Raw genomic sequence first — 17,270 nt, forward strand, 5'->3', positions numbered from 1 at the left:
TGTGTTAATACTCGTTAATAAATAACGCTACAAACATGGATGTATGGTATGTACAGTCTTAGAAAAACGTTTTATCGCACAGATACTTTGTAAGTCCCAGAAACGAGGCAGTGCGCATGATCAGAGGACGAGCGACCTGGTTCACAAGAGAACGACTAGTTGAGGTAATAAAATTAGTTTTATTTCGTTATATGTCTGATCATACGCACTGCCTCGTTTCTGGGACTTAAAAAGTGTCTGAGCAACAAAAATTTTTTTTAAGACTGTACACCCTTTGAGACGGATATTGGTCGCTGTTCAGAAAGTTAAGTCCCACCTCGGAATCATCGTGTGCGCTGTGTTTACACTCGTGCGTTTTACATACATTCCAAGCTCGGTCTTTGTAACGAGAAGAAAGAGTTCTATCGCTAAACTATAAAGACTTGGTGTGGAATATGTGGTTTCGTGACAAACAGATATGTCGCTGCTACGACTTGACTTCATCCTCGGACCTCGATGCTTAATATTTCCCAGTGTGAACCTCGCTTCCACCAGAACGACACTCAGACAAATTCACGCTACAGAAGAGCGATTATTTTCCGTGTCAAAGGATGTACAGTAACAGCAAAAAAAACCGGACCGACCCTGTAGCTGATTTCAGAGCCTTGTTCACTCCAGAGCACGATAGACTGGTAACTAAGACTTTCGTGGTTCGAATCCTGCCTGGGAAGAAAACTTTTTTTTTGTTCCTTATTCAAATTTATTTCCAATACGTTTCGATTGTAGCGATATTTTACTACTTAATTAAGTTATTATACCCAGAACATGAATTTTACCAGCAATCGAAAAGTATTGGGAATAAATTTGAATAAGGAACAAAAAAAAGTTTCCTTCCCAGGCAGGATTCGAACCACGAGTCTTAGTTACCAGTCTATCGTGCTGTGGAGTGAACAAGGCTCTGAAATCAGCTACAAGGGTCGGTCCGGTTTTTTTTGCCACTACTGTACAGTCTAAAGGTTTTACATTTCTGATACCGGGTATACAGGGTGTCCCATTTATTGACCACCCAAAATAACTTTGTACGCAAGCACCAAATGAAAAATTGTTTCATACAAAAGGTGTACAACTGATAGGGGGAAATGCTACTGATGGGGAGACAACCTTAGCGTTATTTATTAACGAGATAGAGTATTAACATTGCTTTTTAAAATGGCACTACTCTTGCATATTAATTTATTTTAAAAAGTTCTCATCTCATTGAAAGGTGCACAAACTACTGTTCTTTAACACCAGACTTCTAATATAAAATGCAGTATGTAGGTGTACTTTCGTGTAGCTGTTACTTTACATAGTGTGAAGAGTACAGCAGAAAGACGAGTGATGGATGATCGAACCCTATAAAACAAGGTGAAGTAGGCTACACGAAATTCTCGGAATTACGAGATTATTAATTTTAACGAGATAGTTGGCAACCCTACTTCTACTCATTTTAAAGTACTTTTGGTTATTAATTCGCAATGTGCAATGCTTTGAAACTGCTGTAACAACAAAACATCCCAAAAGTGTATGCTGGAGAAACTCTGGGAAGAGGCATGGGCATGCAAACAACCACATTGAAGATATATCATAATGGCCAAGCGTATCGTGTAGATTTGAATTTCAAGTACATTTGTGCAAATTGCAGGGTGTTCCCGGGCCTCCGGGACTGACAGGACCGAAAGGACAACAAGGATTTCCCGGAATGGAAGGACTTCCAGGACCGAAAGGAGATAAAGGGGAACCGGGGCCACAAGGACCAAGAGGCCCTAAAGGAGATCGGGTGAGATGCATTGTTCCCACAGCATGTCAGTTGTTTTAGTGTCCTTGCAGAAAATTCTGAAACAGTTGTTATGTTTGTACAAAAAAATCACCATACTAGGACTTCAATGAAAAAGGAAATGTTTCATTTTAAGCTAATTATTTTTTTACCAAGTTGGGCAGGTACATAATTTGATCTATTTTGCTACTATAGACAGTACTAAATTCACCTATAACAGAGGAATAATCTCTGTGGCAGGGAGGAAAAAGGTCTTACGTCAATTTTTTGTGAAAATGAGATTTTTATATATTCTGAAAGCGGAAACAATTCTCTACAATCTGTAAAACGACTGAAGTCAAATAAGACTCCTGACTGGATTTATAGAGCGTTACCATATGTCCTAAGTACTTTTTGAATCGAGCACACATAGAATAAAGGACTTAAGAATATTTAATACTCTATTCCTTACAAACCATCACATGTTTTCTTTCCCTATTAAAAAGGTCTAACTTGTATTTTAGCCATTTTATCACATACTGATGCCCTTTCCTTTTAAAACTTTAAGAACCAGGGTAAACAGTCCTATAATTGTTTACGACCCAGTTTGCATTTCTAATAATTTACATTTCTCGTTTATTTTGACATGAAAAAGGTCTTATGTTTAAATTAATAGTCCCTTCTACTCAGTTTGGCTTGTAGTCTTAAAAGGGCTTACGTGCGGCTATTTTTGAAAATAATCAAGAAAATTGTTAAATGAGCAACATTACCTATTTTAGAAGAAATATAAACAAATAATATCCAGGAAAAAACTCTTAATTAAAAAAACTCTATAATTGACACCAATTTCAATCTTCCTACTGCTCTCCTGAAAAGTATAAAATTTTTACTTAAGACCTTTTTCCTCCCGGCCACAGATCTAATTTTGTAACCAAGTCATGTCCAATAACCAATAACCTCTGTCAAGATGAAGTGGATCATGGGTAATTGAAGACCTTCCCGGAATAGGGATGTAATCAACAAAACTATAATTTTCATGTTTCAGAGGAAAGGAAATAACTTCAGGGACATATTTCATTAGGCCTATCTTTACTAGCAGAACCAGTTGGCTAGTCAAGGGTACAAGTTTATTCTGCTATTGGATACAGTAATTTATTGTTACAGTGTAAGTGAATGCTTCAAAATTACTTTTTCCACTGAAGTCACACATTTCAATAATTTGATGTTACATCCTTTTTCCGGGGAGGTCTTCAATTCTAGAATAGCAACCTCGATTGCTAAAAGAATCCCTCTACTGATAAGCCTCTTAATGTTATTCATATTAATATATACACTTAAAACTATAAATTAGACATACAAAGTATAAAAGTTGTGGTACCGGTACCTAAGAGGTTACGTCCATTTTCGGTTTTCTCCCCTTCAAAATTTTCTAGAGCTCCTTCAGTGGAGCAGAGTAACCCGGAGTGAGGCAAGTGGCCAACAGGCTTAGAGCCCACATATTTACTTTCTTACAGCCCCGAACCCCTTGCAAGGACGCGTTTTGCGTACCTCTTAACTTTGTCCTCCCAAATCTCCTCTTTCAATTCAACTCAATTCAATAAAAACATGAGACAATAATAATAATAATAATAATAATAATAATAATAATAATAATAATAATAATAATAATAATAAAATAGTGAATTACAATGCATAGAATGGGCACAATATTTTAGGTACACACAGTAAGGAAAATTATGATAAGTAGCTCAAGTTATCACATGATAGACATACCATTATAACAGATAAAATAAGATAAATATCATTAGAATATAAAAAAAAAATGTAGTGAATACGTGGAAACATGCAATACAACACTTGTCATAACAGTAAGTTATTTTGACTATTCGTCATAAGATAATTTTGTAACTTGATTTTGAAAGATTTCAAGGTTAGTGATTTTCAAATTAAATTTACACGAAAACCGTCCACGCTATTGAAATATGCCAGAGGGATAAAAGATTTCTACTCGCGATAATTACTGAATAAGAAGGTGTTAAACATTTGAGGAAAAAAAAAAACATTTTTTCTGAGAAAACTATGAAGTTTTCACCAATTTGGCATTGCACTTTTTCGTTACATACAACACGAGCTAAGATTTAAATCGAGGCTGACTAGAAGTAGAGTAACGCAAGTAGGAGATAGTTCAGGGAGCAGTGATGAAGGAAGAGGAGAAAACAAGGTGAAAATACAGTATGACTTAAGGAAATGGTGTGCAGGGGAAATAAATCGTGAGAGAAGAAAACTAAGACCTCAAAAGTAGCTATGTGGAAAAGGGAGTAGTGAAAAGTGTAAATAATTAGAGATGTAAAATGAGGGGGATTACAGTATTTTTGGTATAATGATGAGTTGGGAGTAAAGTAGTGGAAGAATTGATGACAGACAATAAAAGATTAGTGGAAGAATTGCAATAATAAATTAAAAATAAGTAATGTCCCAATTGACTTGTACGAGAGGCGTGTAAAACGGTGAGACGACACTGTATACTAATAATGTGAAGTGCCGCCTCACCGAAAGGTATATTGCTTAAAGACAAATATATACAGGGACATGATTTTATTTTTACTAACATTTTTAATATTAACCTGTCTATACCTTTAGAGAACCGGAAACACCGCTTGCTCCCCCCTCCAAGACTGGAGTTCGATGATACTGGCGTAAAACACAAATCACTCTACTAGGTATAGGAAGGAAGAAATTTATGTAAACTAGAAAATATCGCGATTTTGAGTTTGATAATTTTCATTAAGTTTTTCTTTAATCAAAGTACAGTACTGTATTAAGAATAAGTGTTTTTACTCACGAAGTGAGTTATCCATGCGAACGTATTCATTATGCAGTGTATATTATACTGTCTACAGCACATTAGCGTACAATATAGAGATAGAAGTTAAATTGAAAAATAATCATAATATGAATATTTAAACACGATTTTGAAAATGGTGGCCGTTCATTTCGATACAGGCTTCAGTTCTTTTGTGCATATTATCGCACTATAGACTATTGCATCTAATTCCAATTGCCAGTTTCGTCCTTCGTACTAGTAACTCATGTTGAAATAATTCTGTACCTACTCTACGTACTGTAAATTCAATCTTCACTTCTGCCCGACCCGAAAATATAAAATTACTCAGACATGCTATCTACTGTCCGTCCAAGTGGTTAAGTCGTAGGGTCGTAGAAAGGGAGGAAATCACGTGACAGTTAATTACTTAATAAGGCCCTTTTATTTAAGTTAAATTAAACAGCTGTATAATATTACGTAAACTTCCAATTCCTGAGAGAAATTAATGTTTTCAGAAAAGAGCTAAGACATCCCAGCTATTACAGAGGGTGAGCAGAAGCAGGTGGGGGAAATCGGGATGCGACGTAGACAAACGGACAGTACCTGTGCGAAAATATGATTCAATATTGAAAGCTCTTTCGTCACTGGAAAACGCGAACATATTTCTGGAACGTACTATACTCAATAACTCAGTACTTCTTACTATCTGCGGTCTTGGTTCTGTGTGGAGTTGGAACTCCATTAGTAGAAGGGGTGGGAGTGAAGTACATTCAAAAACTCAGGTACAATAAAAATTGAAGTAAAAATAAAATGATGTCCCTGTACATATACATGCAACACGAGCTATTCGCTCTGAAAATCTGCAGGGTTATTTCACTTCCACTCTGTATAAGATTAACTGTGTGCTAATGAGTTCTAATATTTGATATTACAAATAGTTGCCTACATTAGCAACAATCCATTCCGATTACGATTTCAATTTTGAGGCACAAACAAAGAAGAGTTGGCTGCTGCACAGAACTGTTCTTACTGTTTCAGGGAAAAATGGGTATGCCGGGTTTTCCTGGCTTGAATGGCATTCCAGGTGTGCAAGGTCCTCCTGGCTCACCCGGTCTTCCTGGGTTGGATGGATGTAACGGAACAGATGTAAGTAGAAATATGTGGAGACATTTAAAGACTTCATTGCATTCAAAGAGTGTAGAGATATTTAAAGACTTCATTGTGTTCAAAGACTGTGGAGACATTTAAAGACTTTATTGCATTCAAAGAGTGTAGAGATATTTAAAGACTTCATTGTATTCAAAGACTGTGGAGACATTTAAAGACCTCATTGCATTCAAAGAATGTAGAGAAATTTAAAGACTTCATTGTGTTCAAAGACTGTGGAGAAATTTAAAGACTTCGTTGTATTCAAAGAGTGTGGAGATATTTAAAGACTTCATTGTATTCAAAGAATGTAGAGATATTTAAAGACTTCATTGTATTCAAAGACTGTGGAGACATTTAAAGACTTCATTGTATTCAAAGACTGTGGAGACATTTAAAGACTTCATTGTATTCAAAGAGTGTGGAGACATTTAAAGACTTCATTGTATTCAAAGACTGTGGAGACATTTAAAGACTTCATTGTGTTCAAAGAGTGTGGAGACATTTAAAGACTTCATTGTATTCAAAGACTGTGGAGACATTTAAAGACTTCATTGTATTCAAAGACTGTGGAGACATTTAAAGACTTCATTGTGTTCAAAGACTGTGGAGATATTTAAAGACTTCATTGTATTCAAAGACTGTGGAGACATTTAAAGACTTCATTGTGTTCAAAGACTGTGGAGACATTTAAAGACTTCATTGCATTCAATGACTGTGGAGACATTTAAAGACTTCATTGCATTCAAAGAGTGTAGAGGCATTTAAAGACTTCGTGGTTCTGAAAGTCAATGAATTACTAGGAGACATTACATCAGCAATTTGTGAATGTCTGTCAGCAACGCGTCCTTCTCTTACGATGAAGGGCTGAACAATGTACGAATGCCGCTGCATCGGCTGTATATCGATAACAAGAAAGTTACTCTATTTCCGTAGCTATTATTTTTGGATCTGTGTTTATTAGACTTTCTTTTTTATTTTGGTGAATAATATCTACTGTTGAAGTTTGTAACCCCTTTCTGGACACCACGTACGCGTGTATTCCTTGTAGAATATATAAAAATGGCAATGTATACGAAATACCCTATGTAATTTAATAGATCTCCGATTACGATGAATACTGGTGGTTCCGCAATACTTCTTCTTTTAGGGCCGCCACTGACTGTACAGCATCACTTGGGCCAGACTTCCTGAGTGAAGAGTACACATTGCGTTTCCGTTTTTATTTGCCTTGTCAGAAGTATGAGGAACTGAAGACCTGCGTAATGTTGTGTCATGTAACTTTTTTGTATGGGGAGCTGTTAAGGTCAAAATTTGCTCATGCATGCATACACTTTTTCCTTCATTCCTTCCCCATCCCCGCCATACATGCCGGCAGTGTGTGAAGGTCAGAGCATCATCTGAAGAAGACTGCTGTCGCCACACTTATGACAGCATACTCAGTTTATTGTCACAGAAGGTTTCAAGAGTTGGACATTTGCAGACTTCTGTATCTTTAGAATACATGTCGAGGGCTCAACATATATTGTTATAGTAATGACCTTGTCTATACTTACTTACTGGTTTTTAATTTCGGTACAATTTCGTACTGTTTTGCTAATCTTAAAATTAATATACGGTCTATTCCATATGAAATCGATCAGTAAAAAACCTCGCATTTTTTAATACTCTAATTTTTCCCTACTTATACAAGGTGCTAAGGAGAGTGCATTTTAAAAAATATACTATCGAAAGTCAAACGGTTTTCGTACTACAGTAGAATCCCGATTATCCGTCATCCTATTAACCGATTGGTGCATTATCCGTCTGTCTTTCTCTCGCTTTTTTCTGCAGAAATATATGAAGTAGGCCTACAGTACATTGTATTACCACGTTATTTTTTAGAGAGTGTTATTACAAGCCTTTTCTCTACGGTAAATCCTGTTCGAATTGTGTCGTACTGTATAACTTCTATATGAAATGTCTTCTACGGATGTCAAAAGAAATCTTCTTGTGCTAAGTAAGTTATCGAAAAAAAGCGTAAATAACTGAGTGGTTTGGGGAAAGAAAAACCATGGCTCATCATGCAAACAGAATATGAGTTTGAAGTGTATAAAGTATGTAAATATACAACACGAGACCTCCACTATTCATATCTTTCCACAGACAGCTATTACAAAGAGTTTCCTTGGCCCTTAAAAACCCGCCGTTCACTACGAAACTTAAATTAGTGAACTTGTAAATTTACGAAAATCTCTTATAGTACGGATTATCCAATTTTTTCGATTAACCGTTCGGCCCACCCCCTTCATTACCACGGATAATAGAGGTTCTACTGTATTGAGCGACAAATTTAGCGTATTTTAGAAAAACAAACCTCTTTCAGCGCTCAGAACTCTGGAACCATTTACTGCAGAACATTGAACGGGAGCTCATTTTGAAGCTGAGATTTGGTAGGTTATGATAAGAAGTAATCCTTATTTTTATTGTGTACAGAGAGACAGATAATCTGATTTTACTTACTTTTAGGCTTTTTGCCCATTTGTAAAAATGTAAAAAAAAAAAAAAAAAAAAAATTGAGAAAAAGCCTTGCATTATTAAGAGGGATTCGGCATTGTTTGCTTAGTGGCTCGAAATAAGTTTCGAGGGTATTAAATAAATTATTTTCACACGCCTGGACTACTTCAACGGTGCAGTACTGCACGCACTGGCCGAGATCTGAAGATAAGCGAGCGTTGGGCGTCATTTTACTCCTGTGTTTATGAAAACTTGTGATAAATCTAGCCCAGCTATGCGCTACTAGACGAAACATCACGTGTTTGTCTCCTGGCCTTGCTTGTCTCGGCTAAATCCCGCCTCACAGTCAGCTGGTTACTTCACGCGCGTACTATTTATTTTCTTTATTTGATATTTTCCATACTTTCTTATCAACGGTGCACCAGTAAAAAATATGTGTTTATTTGTACTTTCAATGCGGAATCTAACCATATATTTTTTAAATATTGTTTCGTGGGCAAAGGCGTCTTAATGAAGAAAAATCTAAATTTCTCCATTTCCATAAAAAGTAAGAAAAACTGTTTGCATGTCAATATAAACTTTAATTTCTCAGCATCAAAATAAACCATGATTTTGATCATTGGGTGAAAGGGTTTCGGAGCCACAACAGTTTAAAGTTGCTAATTTTATGAAAATACGATAAATTTAAATATTTTTAATTTAAACACTATGAAGTTCTGATGCCTCAAACTTTGCACAAAGCATTGTATCACAGTTGTCAACGGACAGAAAAAGTTTCATTGTATTTAAAAATTGCAAGGTCAATTTTCTCTGTATTCCGGTCGATTTGAGATGGAATAGCCCATACAGTACAGTAAATGGCGTGAATGAAGCCAAAGTCCGTCATGTTATATGTTCCATAAGACTTCAGCATACGGTACATCACTACCAACACCACCACCATGTGCATACAGGGGGCGTCATTTCAGCTTTTTCTTGGAAGGGCAAGGTTTTTTAGGGTGGATATTACATGGGATATAGTAGCCGCACTCCCTATTTTCTCCGAAATGAACTATTTTCCATAATACCGTAAACTGGGGTAAATTTGACCGCGAAAAAAAAGAGCATTTAAACCATGTTATCAGATGCACTGAGCATATTTTTAAAGTTCATTCCTTTTTCTCAGTTCCTCAAATATTTATTACTGTTTTAAGACTGATATCGGAGTTTATTTTGTGTTCTTTTTTCCTTTTACGGTGAAGTTTACCCCATTTTACAGTACATTTCCGGTTTCCTCACATAGGCCTAGTTTTAACTTCTTATCTTACTTATCTCATACGTAATTTACATGCACTTGCTGTTCATATGACGTAGGCGCGAACAAATGAACACACAATTTTATTGATAAATAAATTTTAATTTCTATTAACAAAAAAAAAAGTACTTTCATTTACAATAGATAACCGCTGATGTAACGAAGCGTAACTCCTCGGTTTCATTTGAGTAAAATCATTACCTAGCTCGTCCTTTATTTCTTAAGTTTTTCTAAAAATTGAATATTTTAATATTAAGAGTACAGTCCTCACATTACTTTTCTTTAGTAGTACTCAATTATTACTTACTTATGGCTTTTAAGGAACACGGAGGTTCATTCCCACCCTCACATAAGCCCGCCATCGGTCCCTATCCTGTGCAAGATTAATCCATTCTCTATCATCATATCCTACTTCCCTCAAATCCATTTTAATATTATTCTCCCATCTACGTCTCGGCCTCCCCAAAGGTCTTTTTCCCTCCGGCCTCCCAACTAACAATCTATACACATTTCTGGATTCGCCCATGCGTGCTACATGCCCTGCCCATCTCAAACGTCCCAATTATTATTATTTTAAATTTCTGTGGGGCATGCATCAGATTTAGGGTCAATACTTAATAGTGACAAGTGCTGTAATTTTGTGTAATTTGATGTACGCACTGATATGTAGCTTTTAATTAAGAAAACAGGCTGACGAAAAATTAATTTTCGAACGAATCGTCACCTATAGTTTGCTTACAGTGCAGCAGAAACCCTACAGTCTTTCCATATGACGAAAACAATTAAAAATAATGCTACAAGCTACACAAATGGCGGCAATCTGTGTAGAAGTTCCTTTGAAATTCGAAGATTGATCTTCACTAAATAAGAGGAAGGGTAATGTTATACCCAAGTACTCTTAAGGGGAGAGGATGGTATTTTTAACTTTTTTCTTATTTGGTGTAAATTATTCATTTTTTGTAGGTAGAGAGCTCATAGCTGTGGCAACTCAGCCAAATAAAACTATTTTGAAAACAAAAATTATTTGGGGGCCCAAATTTGAAAAAAAATATATATACCCAATGCAGGATTGTACTAAAACAGATATATCTAAACTGTTTTCAAAGATAGATTCAAACATTTTTTGCAATGTATTTGCAAAAGTGTGTTCTACAAACTGTCTGTAACAGAATTTTAATATTAGTCCCTACGTTTGTAAAATCAACAATTAAAATTTAGTAACAATTTTCTGATTTCCTCTCTTGCAAACAAACGGACGTATTTTAAAAATGAAATCAATTAACAAAATTCTGTTACAGAGAAAAGTTTCCTAATAGTCTAAAGAATGTGTGTTCTAAATTTCATACATGTATCTTTAATAGTTCAGAAATTATATTGATTTTGTCTGGCAATGTAGCAAAAGAAAAATGAAGTTACTGGAAACCGATAAAAGCGGGTGTGTGATTTAAAAATCCATAGCGCAGGAAGTTTAAAAATGACGTCTCAACATCCGATAAGGGCACAAATACCCACAAAATGTTATGCAATGCATTCCACACATATCAAAGGGTATTTTAAAGAAAAAAAAAATTGAAAATTTAATTTACAACAATAAAAGTGGGCAAGTGAATTAAAATCCATAATGCAGGAAGTTTAAAAATAGCGATCCAAACATATTACAGAGTATTTGAAATAATTTTTTTTTTAATTTAGTCATTTTTCATCAAAAATACCATCCTCTTCCCTTAATTAACTGTAAGTTAAGAAGAGATATGGCAAGTAACAATTGCTGAAGTAGCATATGGAAGGGTCCAGAATCTGCAGTCTCTATAATATTTAACACAATGTTTACATCACTCTTATTTCACGAATTTTCCGAAAATTGGGTAAACTATATCAGCTGTCGACAAGGAAGGGCTGCTGTATCAGCACCTCCACCAAAGACGCCAGATACTGCCATATTTATCACTGAAAATTTAGAACTGATTCTAGAAATTTTGACAGATCATTGTACATTCAAGAGCAACTGGAAACATGATCCGTACTATTGTCCTGTTCTCGCAGAAGTATGAGAATCTGTGTTGGGAATTTTTTTGGCCTAATAAGACTATCACAAGCTGCGACTTGTAGTATCTTGGATGGTTGGACCCAGAAACAAAATTTGGGCGACCTGAATTTTTCAAGTTCCACCTATAACATACTGCGCATGCTCAGTGTTTACTGAACTTGGAAAATTTAGTTGGCCAAAATGTTGTTTCTGGATCTGTACAGCTCACTGGAGAAAAGACAAAAATAATCTAAAAAACAGGAGCAAAATACAACATAAATAAGATATGCTGGAATGGCACACAATGAACCATACTATGACTTGTGTCACTCTACAATCCAACCAATCAATCCAAAACCTCACTGCATCACGTGACTGTTCTAGGGTTTTCCTGGAACCCCTGGCTTGCCGGGGGAACCGGGTCCCAGAGGCTTCCCAGGATCACCGGGCGGGAAGGGCGAGAAAGGAGAGCCTGCATATGCCGGTCTGTTTCCAAAGGGACAGAAGGGTGAGCCTGGCTCAGATGGAGTACGAGGACCGCCAGGAGCACCGGGCAGTCCGGGAGACTCTGGATATTCTGGACAGAAAGGGGAGACTGGTCCTGTGGTATGTAGCACATCCATTACTCATTGACTGACTGCATGACCAACCGTGTCATTGATGTACTGGTTGATTTATTTATTGGCAAACATAGAGAGACAGACAGATGAGGGGGTACACAGAATGATGAATGAGTAGACAGGCAGATAGACAGATGAATGAATGAAATGAATGGATGAATGGATGAGTGGATGGACACTGGACAGACGGATGGACGAATGAATGAATGAATGAATGAATGAATGAATGAATGAATGAACGAATGGGATGGATGGATGAGTGGATGGACACTGGACAGACGGATGGACGAATGAATGAATGGGATGGATGGACAAACGAATTTAATTAATTAGATGGATGGATGGACAGATGAATGAATGGATGAATGAATGAAATAGATGAATGAATGAATGAATGAATGAATGAATGAATGAAATGGGTGGGTGGACAGACAGATGGACGAATGATTGAATAAAATGGATGGATGGAGGGATGAATGGAAGGATGGATTAACGAACGAACGAACGAATGAATGAATGCGATGGGTGGACAGACGAATGAATGAAAGAATGAATGAATGAATGAATGAATGAATGAATGAATGAATGAAATAGATGGATGGACAGACGGGTGGACGAATGAATTAATGAAATGGGTGGATGAATAGACAGATGGACGAATGGAAGGATGGATGGATGGACGGACGGACGAACGCGATGGATGGACAGATGAATGAATGAATGAATGAATGAATGAACGAATGAAATAGATGGATGGACAGACGGATGGACGAATGAATGAAATGAGTCGGTGGACAGATGGACGAATGAATGAATAAAATGGACGGACGGACGAACGAATGCGATGGATGGACAGATGAATGAATGAAATAGATGGATGGACAGACGGATGGACGAATGAATGAATGAAATGGATGGATGAAGGGATAAATGAAAAGTTGGATGGATGGACGGACGGACGGACGGACGGACGGACGGACGAATGCGTTGGATGGACAGACGAATGAATGAAATAGATGGATGGATGGACGAATGAATGAATGAATGAATGAATGAATGAATGAATGAATGAAATGGGTGGGTGGACAGACAGATGGATGAATGAATAAATAAAATGGATGGATGGATGGACGGATGGACGAACGAATGAATCTATCAATCAATCAGTCAATCAATCAATGAGACATTAAATCTCAAGACACAGTTCATAATCCCAAATTATTCTTCACAACTCAACCAAAGTCAAAAGTTACTGTAGCCTACCATTTTAAGACTTGTTTAGTACAATGCGAGGAAAATTTCAGATCAGCAGCTCTATGATTATGTGCAGTGTGGAGTTGTCTGTCCTACATTTAATGAAACACTGTGCTGTTGCAGGGACCTCGAGGACCACCTGGACCAAAAGGCGAGAAAGGCAACATGGGAGTAGGTTACGAGGGAGCCAAGGGAGAAAAAGGAATAAAGGGTGATCGGGGACCTGTTGGAAAACCTGCAGAATACCCGCCCTTTTTATCTCCGAAAGGCGTCACAATTGGACCTGTTGGCGACAAAGGAGACAAAGGCGACAGGGTAACTCTCTTCAAGCAAAAGCAATGATCAGGCAGAATGTCCAGCTGAAAGTCAGGGGTGGCTCTAAACCTTGTGTAGAACTCACAGATTAAAAAAAAAAATCTTTAACATACTTAAACTATTATATTTTGCAGTTTAACATATCGTTGGTTTACAAGAAAAATACATCAGGCCCTAAGTAAAAAATGTTAATTTTGAGAAAAGTTTTGGCGAAACTGAATCCCCAAAATCTGCTCTAAGGTTTGGGATTTTGATCTTTATAAGTATGAAGTTGCTTTATTGGAGTATGTATAATAGCTCTGTGGAAGTGAAATAATATTTTCTAAACTAACTTAGTGCTGAAGGCAATGGTGCTATGGTGGCAACAGTTGGTATTGTATTGTATTTATTAACATTCCATGGTATTCATACATTGCTTCACAGCTAAAATATGGAACAAGTCAAAAAACTTAAGATTATTATAAAGTCTTAATTTATAGTCACAGTCTAGATGAAATATATACAGACGAGATTTACAATATAGTCTACTAGTACAACACAAAGTTTTAGTATCAATTTCATGAAGTGTTATTGAATGTCATGAATTCACCTACAGAATAGGAGGCGTGAGAAATTAGGTACTTCTTTAATTTGGCCCTAAATAATCTTATGTTTTGAGTTTCATTTTTTATATCGATAGGGAGGCTCTTAAAAATTTTTACTGCCATATAACTCACTCCTTTTTGATAGCATGATAGACTTGCCAATGGAGTATGAAAGTCATTTTTTGACGTGTATTTATGCTATGAACTGTTGAATTAGTTACAAAGTTTTCACGATTACATACGAGGAAGATTATTAATGAAAAGATATACTGACAAGCCATGGGCATTATTTGTAGTTTTCTGAAAATAGTCCTACAAGATTCCCTAGATTTGGCACCTACTGTTATTCTAATTACTCTTTTTTATAGTAGGAATATACTGTATCTGTGGAATTTCGCCAGAATATTATTCCAAAACTCATTACCGAGTGGAAGTATGCAAAGTATATTGTTTTTAAGGTATTGATATTTACTATCTTTTGCATAGATCTAATAGCAAAACAAGCTGAATTTAGTTTGGGAGTAATTTCTTTAGTATGATTTTTCCAATTTAACACATTATCGATTTTTAAGCCAAGAAATTTGGTTGTTGTTATTTCTAATAGGGATCTATTGTTAATTATTGGTAGAAAGTGAAATATAAGGTAAACTGTCTAAAGTTTCAGATTTTGCAGAGTAAACGTTATTTTTATTATCTACTTCGTATAAAAATGAACAGTCACTGACCCAGTTTATACACGGTGGAAGTGAAATAGCCTTGCAGATTTCCAGAGTGAATAGTTCATGTTGTATGTAACAAAAAACTATAATATCATATTGTTGGAAAGTTCATAGTTTTTTCAGAAAAGAATGTTTTTTCGCAAATGTTTAAGAATCTCTTATTCGGTAACTATTGCGAGTAGGATAATATTTTTGCCCATATCGACAGAAAATCTAATAAAGAATAATTTATGCATCTGGCGTATTTCAATAGCGTGCACTGTTTTCGTGTAAATTTAATTTTAAAAACCCCTAAATTCAAACCACTGCACGAAGCTAAGGCGTGGCAACGTCTTGGGCACCTTACGTAAGGAGACTCGCCGAGTTCGTTGACCTCTTACATCTGTATACGAGCAGTGTTTTAGCGGCGATGTTGCCGGACTGCTGAAACTTCAAACTTAATTTTCTAATTAACCGTGCATTTAATCACAAAACGTAATATAGATTTTCTACTCATTTACGTGTAACCTATCGTCTCTTTCAATCTGCAAGGTTATTTCTCTTCTACCCTTTATATTCCTTCTTATGATAGTACGGCTTTATAAAAATGTGAATATTTTCAACTTTTGCTATTATTGCACTTAAATTAGAAATTTGTCCTTCGCAGTTACACACTTGAATAAACAATACCACAAAATAGATTACTGCAATTAAGAAAAATCGTAATGAGAATGGTAATCGAGCTCTTGATTTGGAATCAAAGCCACATTCAAAAGGGGATCTTCTTTCTCCGACAATAATTTTATTAGCATTAGAACAACAGTTCAGAAAAGTTGCACACTGGATCTTGTTGATTTGTTTTGGCGTTCTCAAGGATGGCGATAATAATAATAATAATAATAATAATAATAATAATAATAATAATAATAATAATAATGATTATTATGTCATAGGAAACAGAACAATGTAACAGTAAAAAATATTATTAAGTCAAACTAAGTCACTATATCTGCCAAAATTAATCTGGTTAAACACGAGTCACTTAATGTATTTTACCTGAAAAAAGTTCCTATCCTCAGACTTAGTGAAAAAGAAAATAATTAAATTTATCTAGGTAAGACGATCTTTTAGGATTTAACGGATATTACCAGTAGATGGAGCGGCAAAAGCACGTAGGTTAGTGCAATTAAGAAGAGGAGAGGATGGTATTTTTTTTAACTTTTTTCCTATTTGGTGTAAATTTTTAATTTTTTGTATGTAGAGAGCTCATATCTGTAACAATTCAACCAAATATAAATATTTTGAAAAAAAAATTATTTGGGGGCCCAAATTTGAAAAAAAAAATGTACCCAATGAAGGATTGTACTAAAACCGATATATCTAACCCGTTTTTAAAGATAGATTCAAACGGTTTTTTGCAATGTATTTGCAAAAGCATGTTCTACAAACTGTCTGTAACAGAATTTTGATATTAGTCCCTACGTTTGTAAAATAAACAATTAAAATTTAATAACAATTTTCTGATTTCCTTTCTTGCAAACAAACGGACGTATTTTTTAAATGAAATCAATTAACAAAATTCTGTTACAGAGAAAAGTTTCCTAATAGTCTAAACAATGTGTGTTCTAAATTTCATGCATGTATCTCTATAGTTCAGAAATTATATCCATTTTTGTCTGGCAATGTAGCAAAAAAATGAAGTTACTGGAAACTGATAAATGTGGGCATGCGATTTAAAAATCCATAGCGCAGGAAGTTTAAAAATGACGTCTCAACATCCGATAAGGGCACAAATACCCACAAAGTGTTATGCAATGCATTCCACACATATCGAAGGGTATTTTAAAGAAAAAAAAATTTGAAAATTTAATTTACCGGAAACAACAATAAAAGTTGGCGAGTGATTTAAAAATCCATAACGCAGGAAGTTTAAAAATGGCGACTCAACATCCGATAAGGGCACAAATACCCACAAAGTGTTATGCAATGCATTCCACACATATCAAAGAGTATTTTAAAGAAAAAAAAATGTTTTGAAAATTTAATTTACCGGAAACAACAATAAAAGTTGGCGAGTGATTTAAAAATCCATAACGCAGGAAGTTTAAAAATGGCGACTCAACATCCGATAAGGGCACAAATACCCACAAAGTGTTATACAATGCATTCCACACATATCAAAGAGTATTTTAAAGAAAAAAAAAATTTGAAAATTTAATTTACCGGAAACAACAATAAA

General features: G+C 35.6%; 1 protein-coding gene across 1 annotated transcript in view; it reads left to right on the top strand.

The window, feature by feature from the left end:
• Positions 1–17,270, top strand: part of Col4a1 (Collagen type IV alpha 1) — a 159,077-nt gene that overhangs the window by 80,064 nt on the left and 61,743 nt on the right. Inside the window, exons 4-7 of the mRNA XM_069846629.1 lie at positions 1,664–1,798; positions 5,637–5,744; positions 11,945–12,166; positions 13,558–13,749. Of these exons, the coding sequence (XP_069702730.1) occupies positions 1,664–1,798; positions 5,637–5,744; positions 11,945–12,166; positions 13,558–13,749 (657 nt within the window). The remainder of the gene's footprint in view (positions 1–1,663; positions 1,799–5,636; positions 5,745–11,944; positions 12,167–13,557; positions 13,750–17,270) is intronic.

Source organism: Periplaneta americana, chromosome 15 (assembly GCF_040183065.1).
Source record: "Periplaneta americana isolate PAMFEO1 chromosome 15, P.americana_PAMFEO1_priV1, whole genome shotgun sequence".
NCBI classification, from domain to species: Eukaryota; Metazoa; Arthropoda; class Insecta; order Blattodea; family Blattidae; genus Periplaneta; species Periplaneta americana.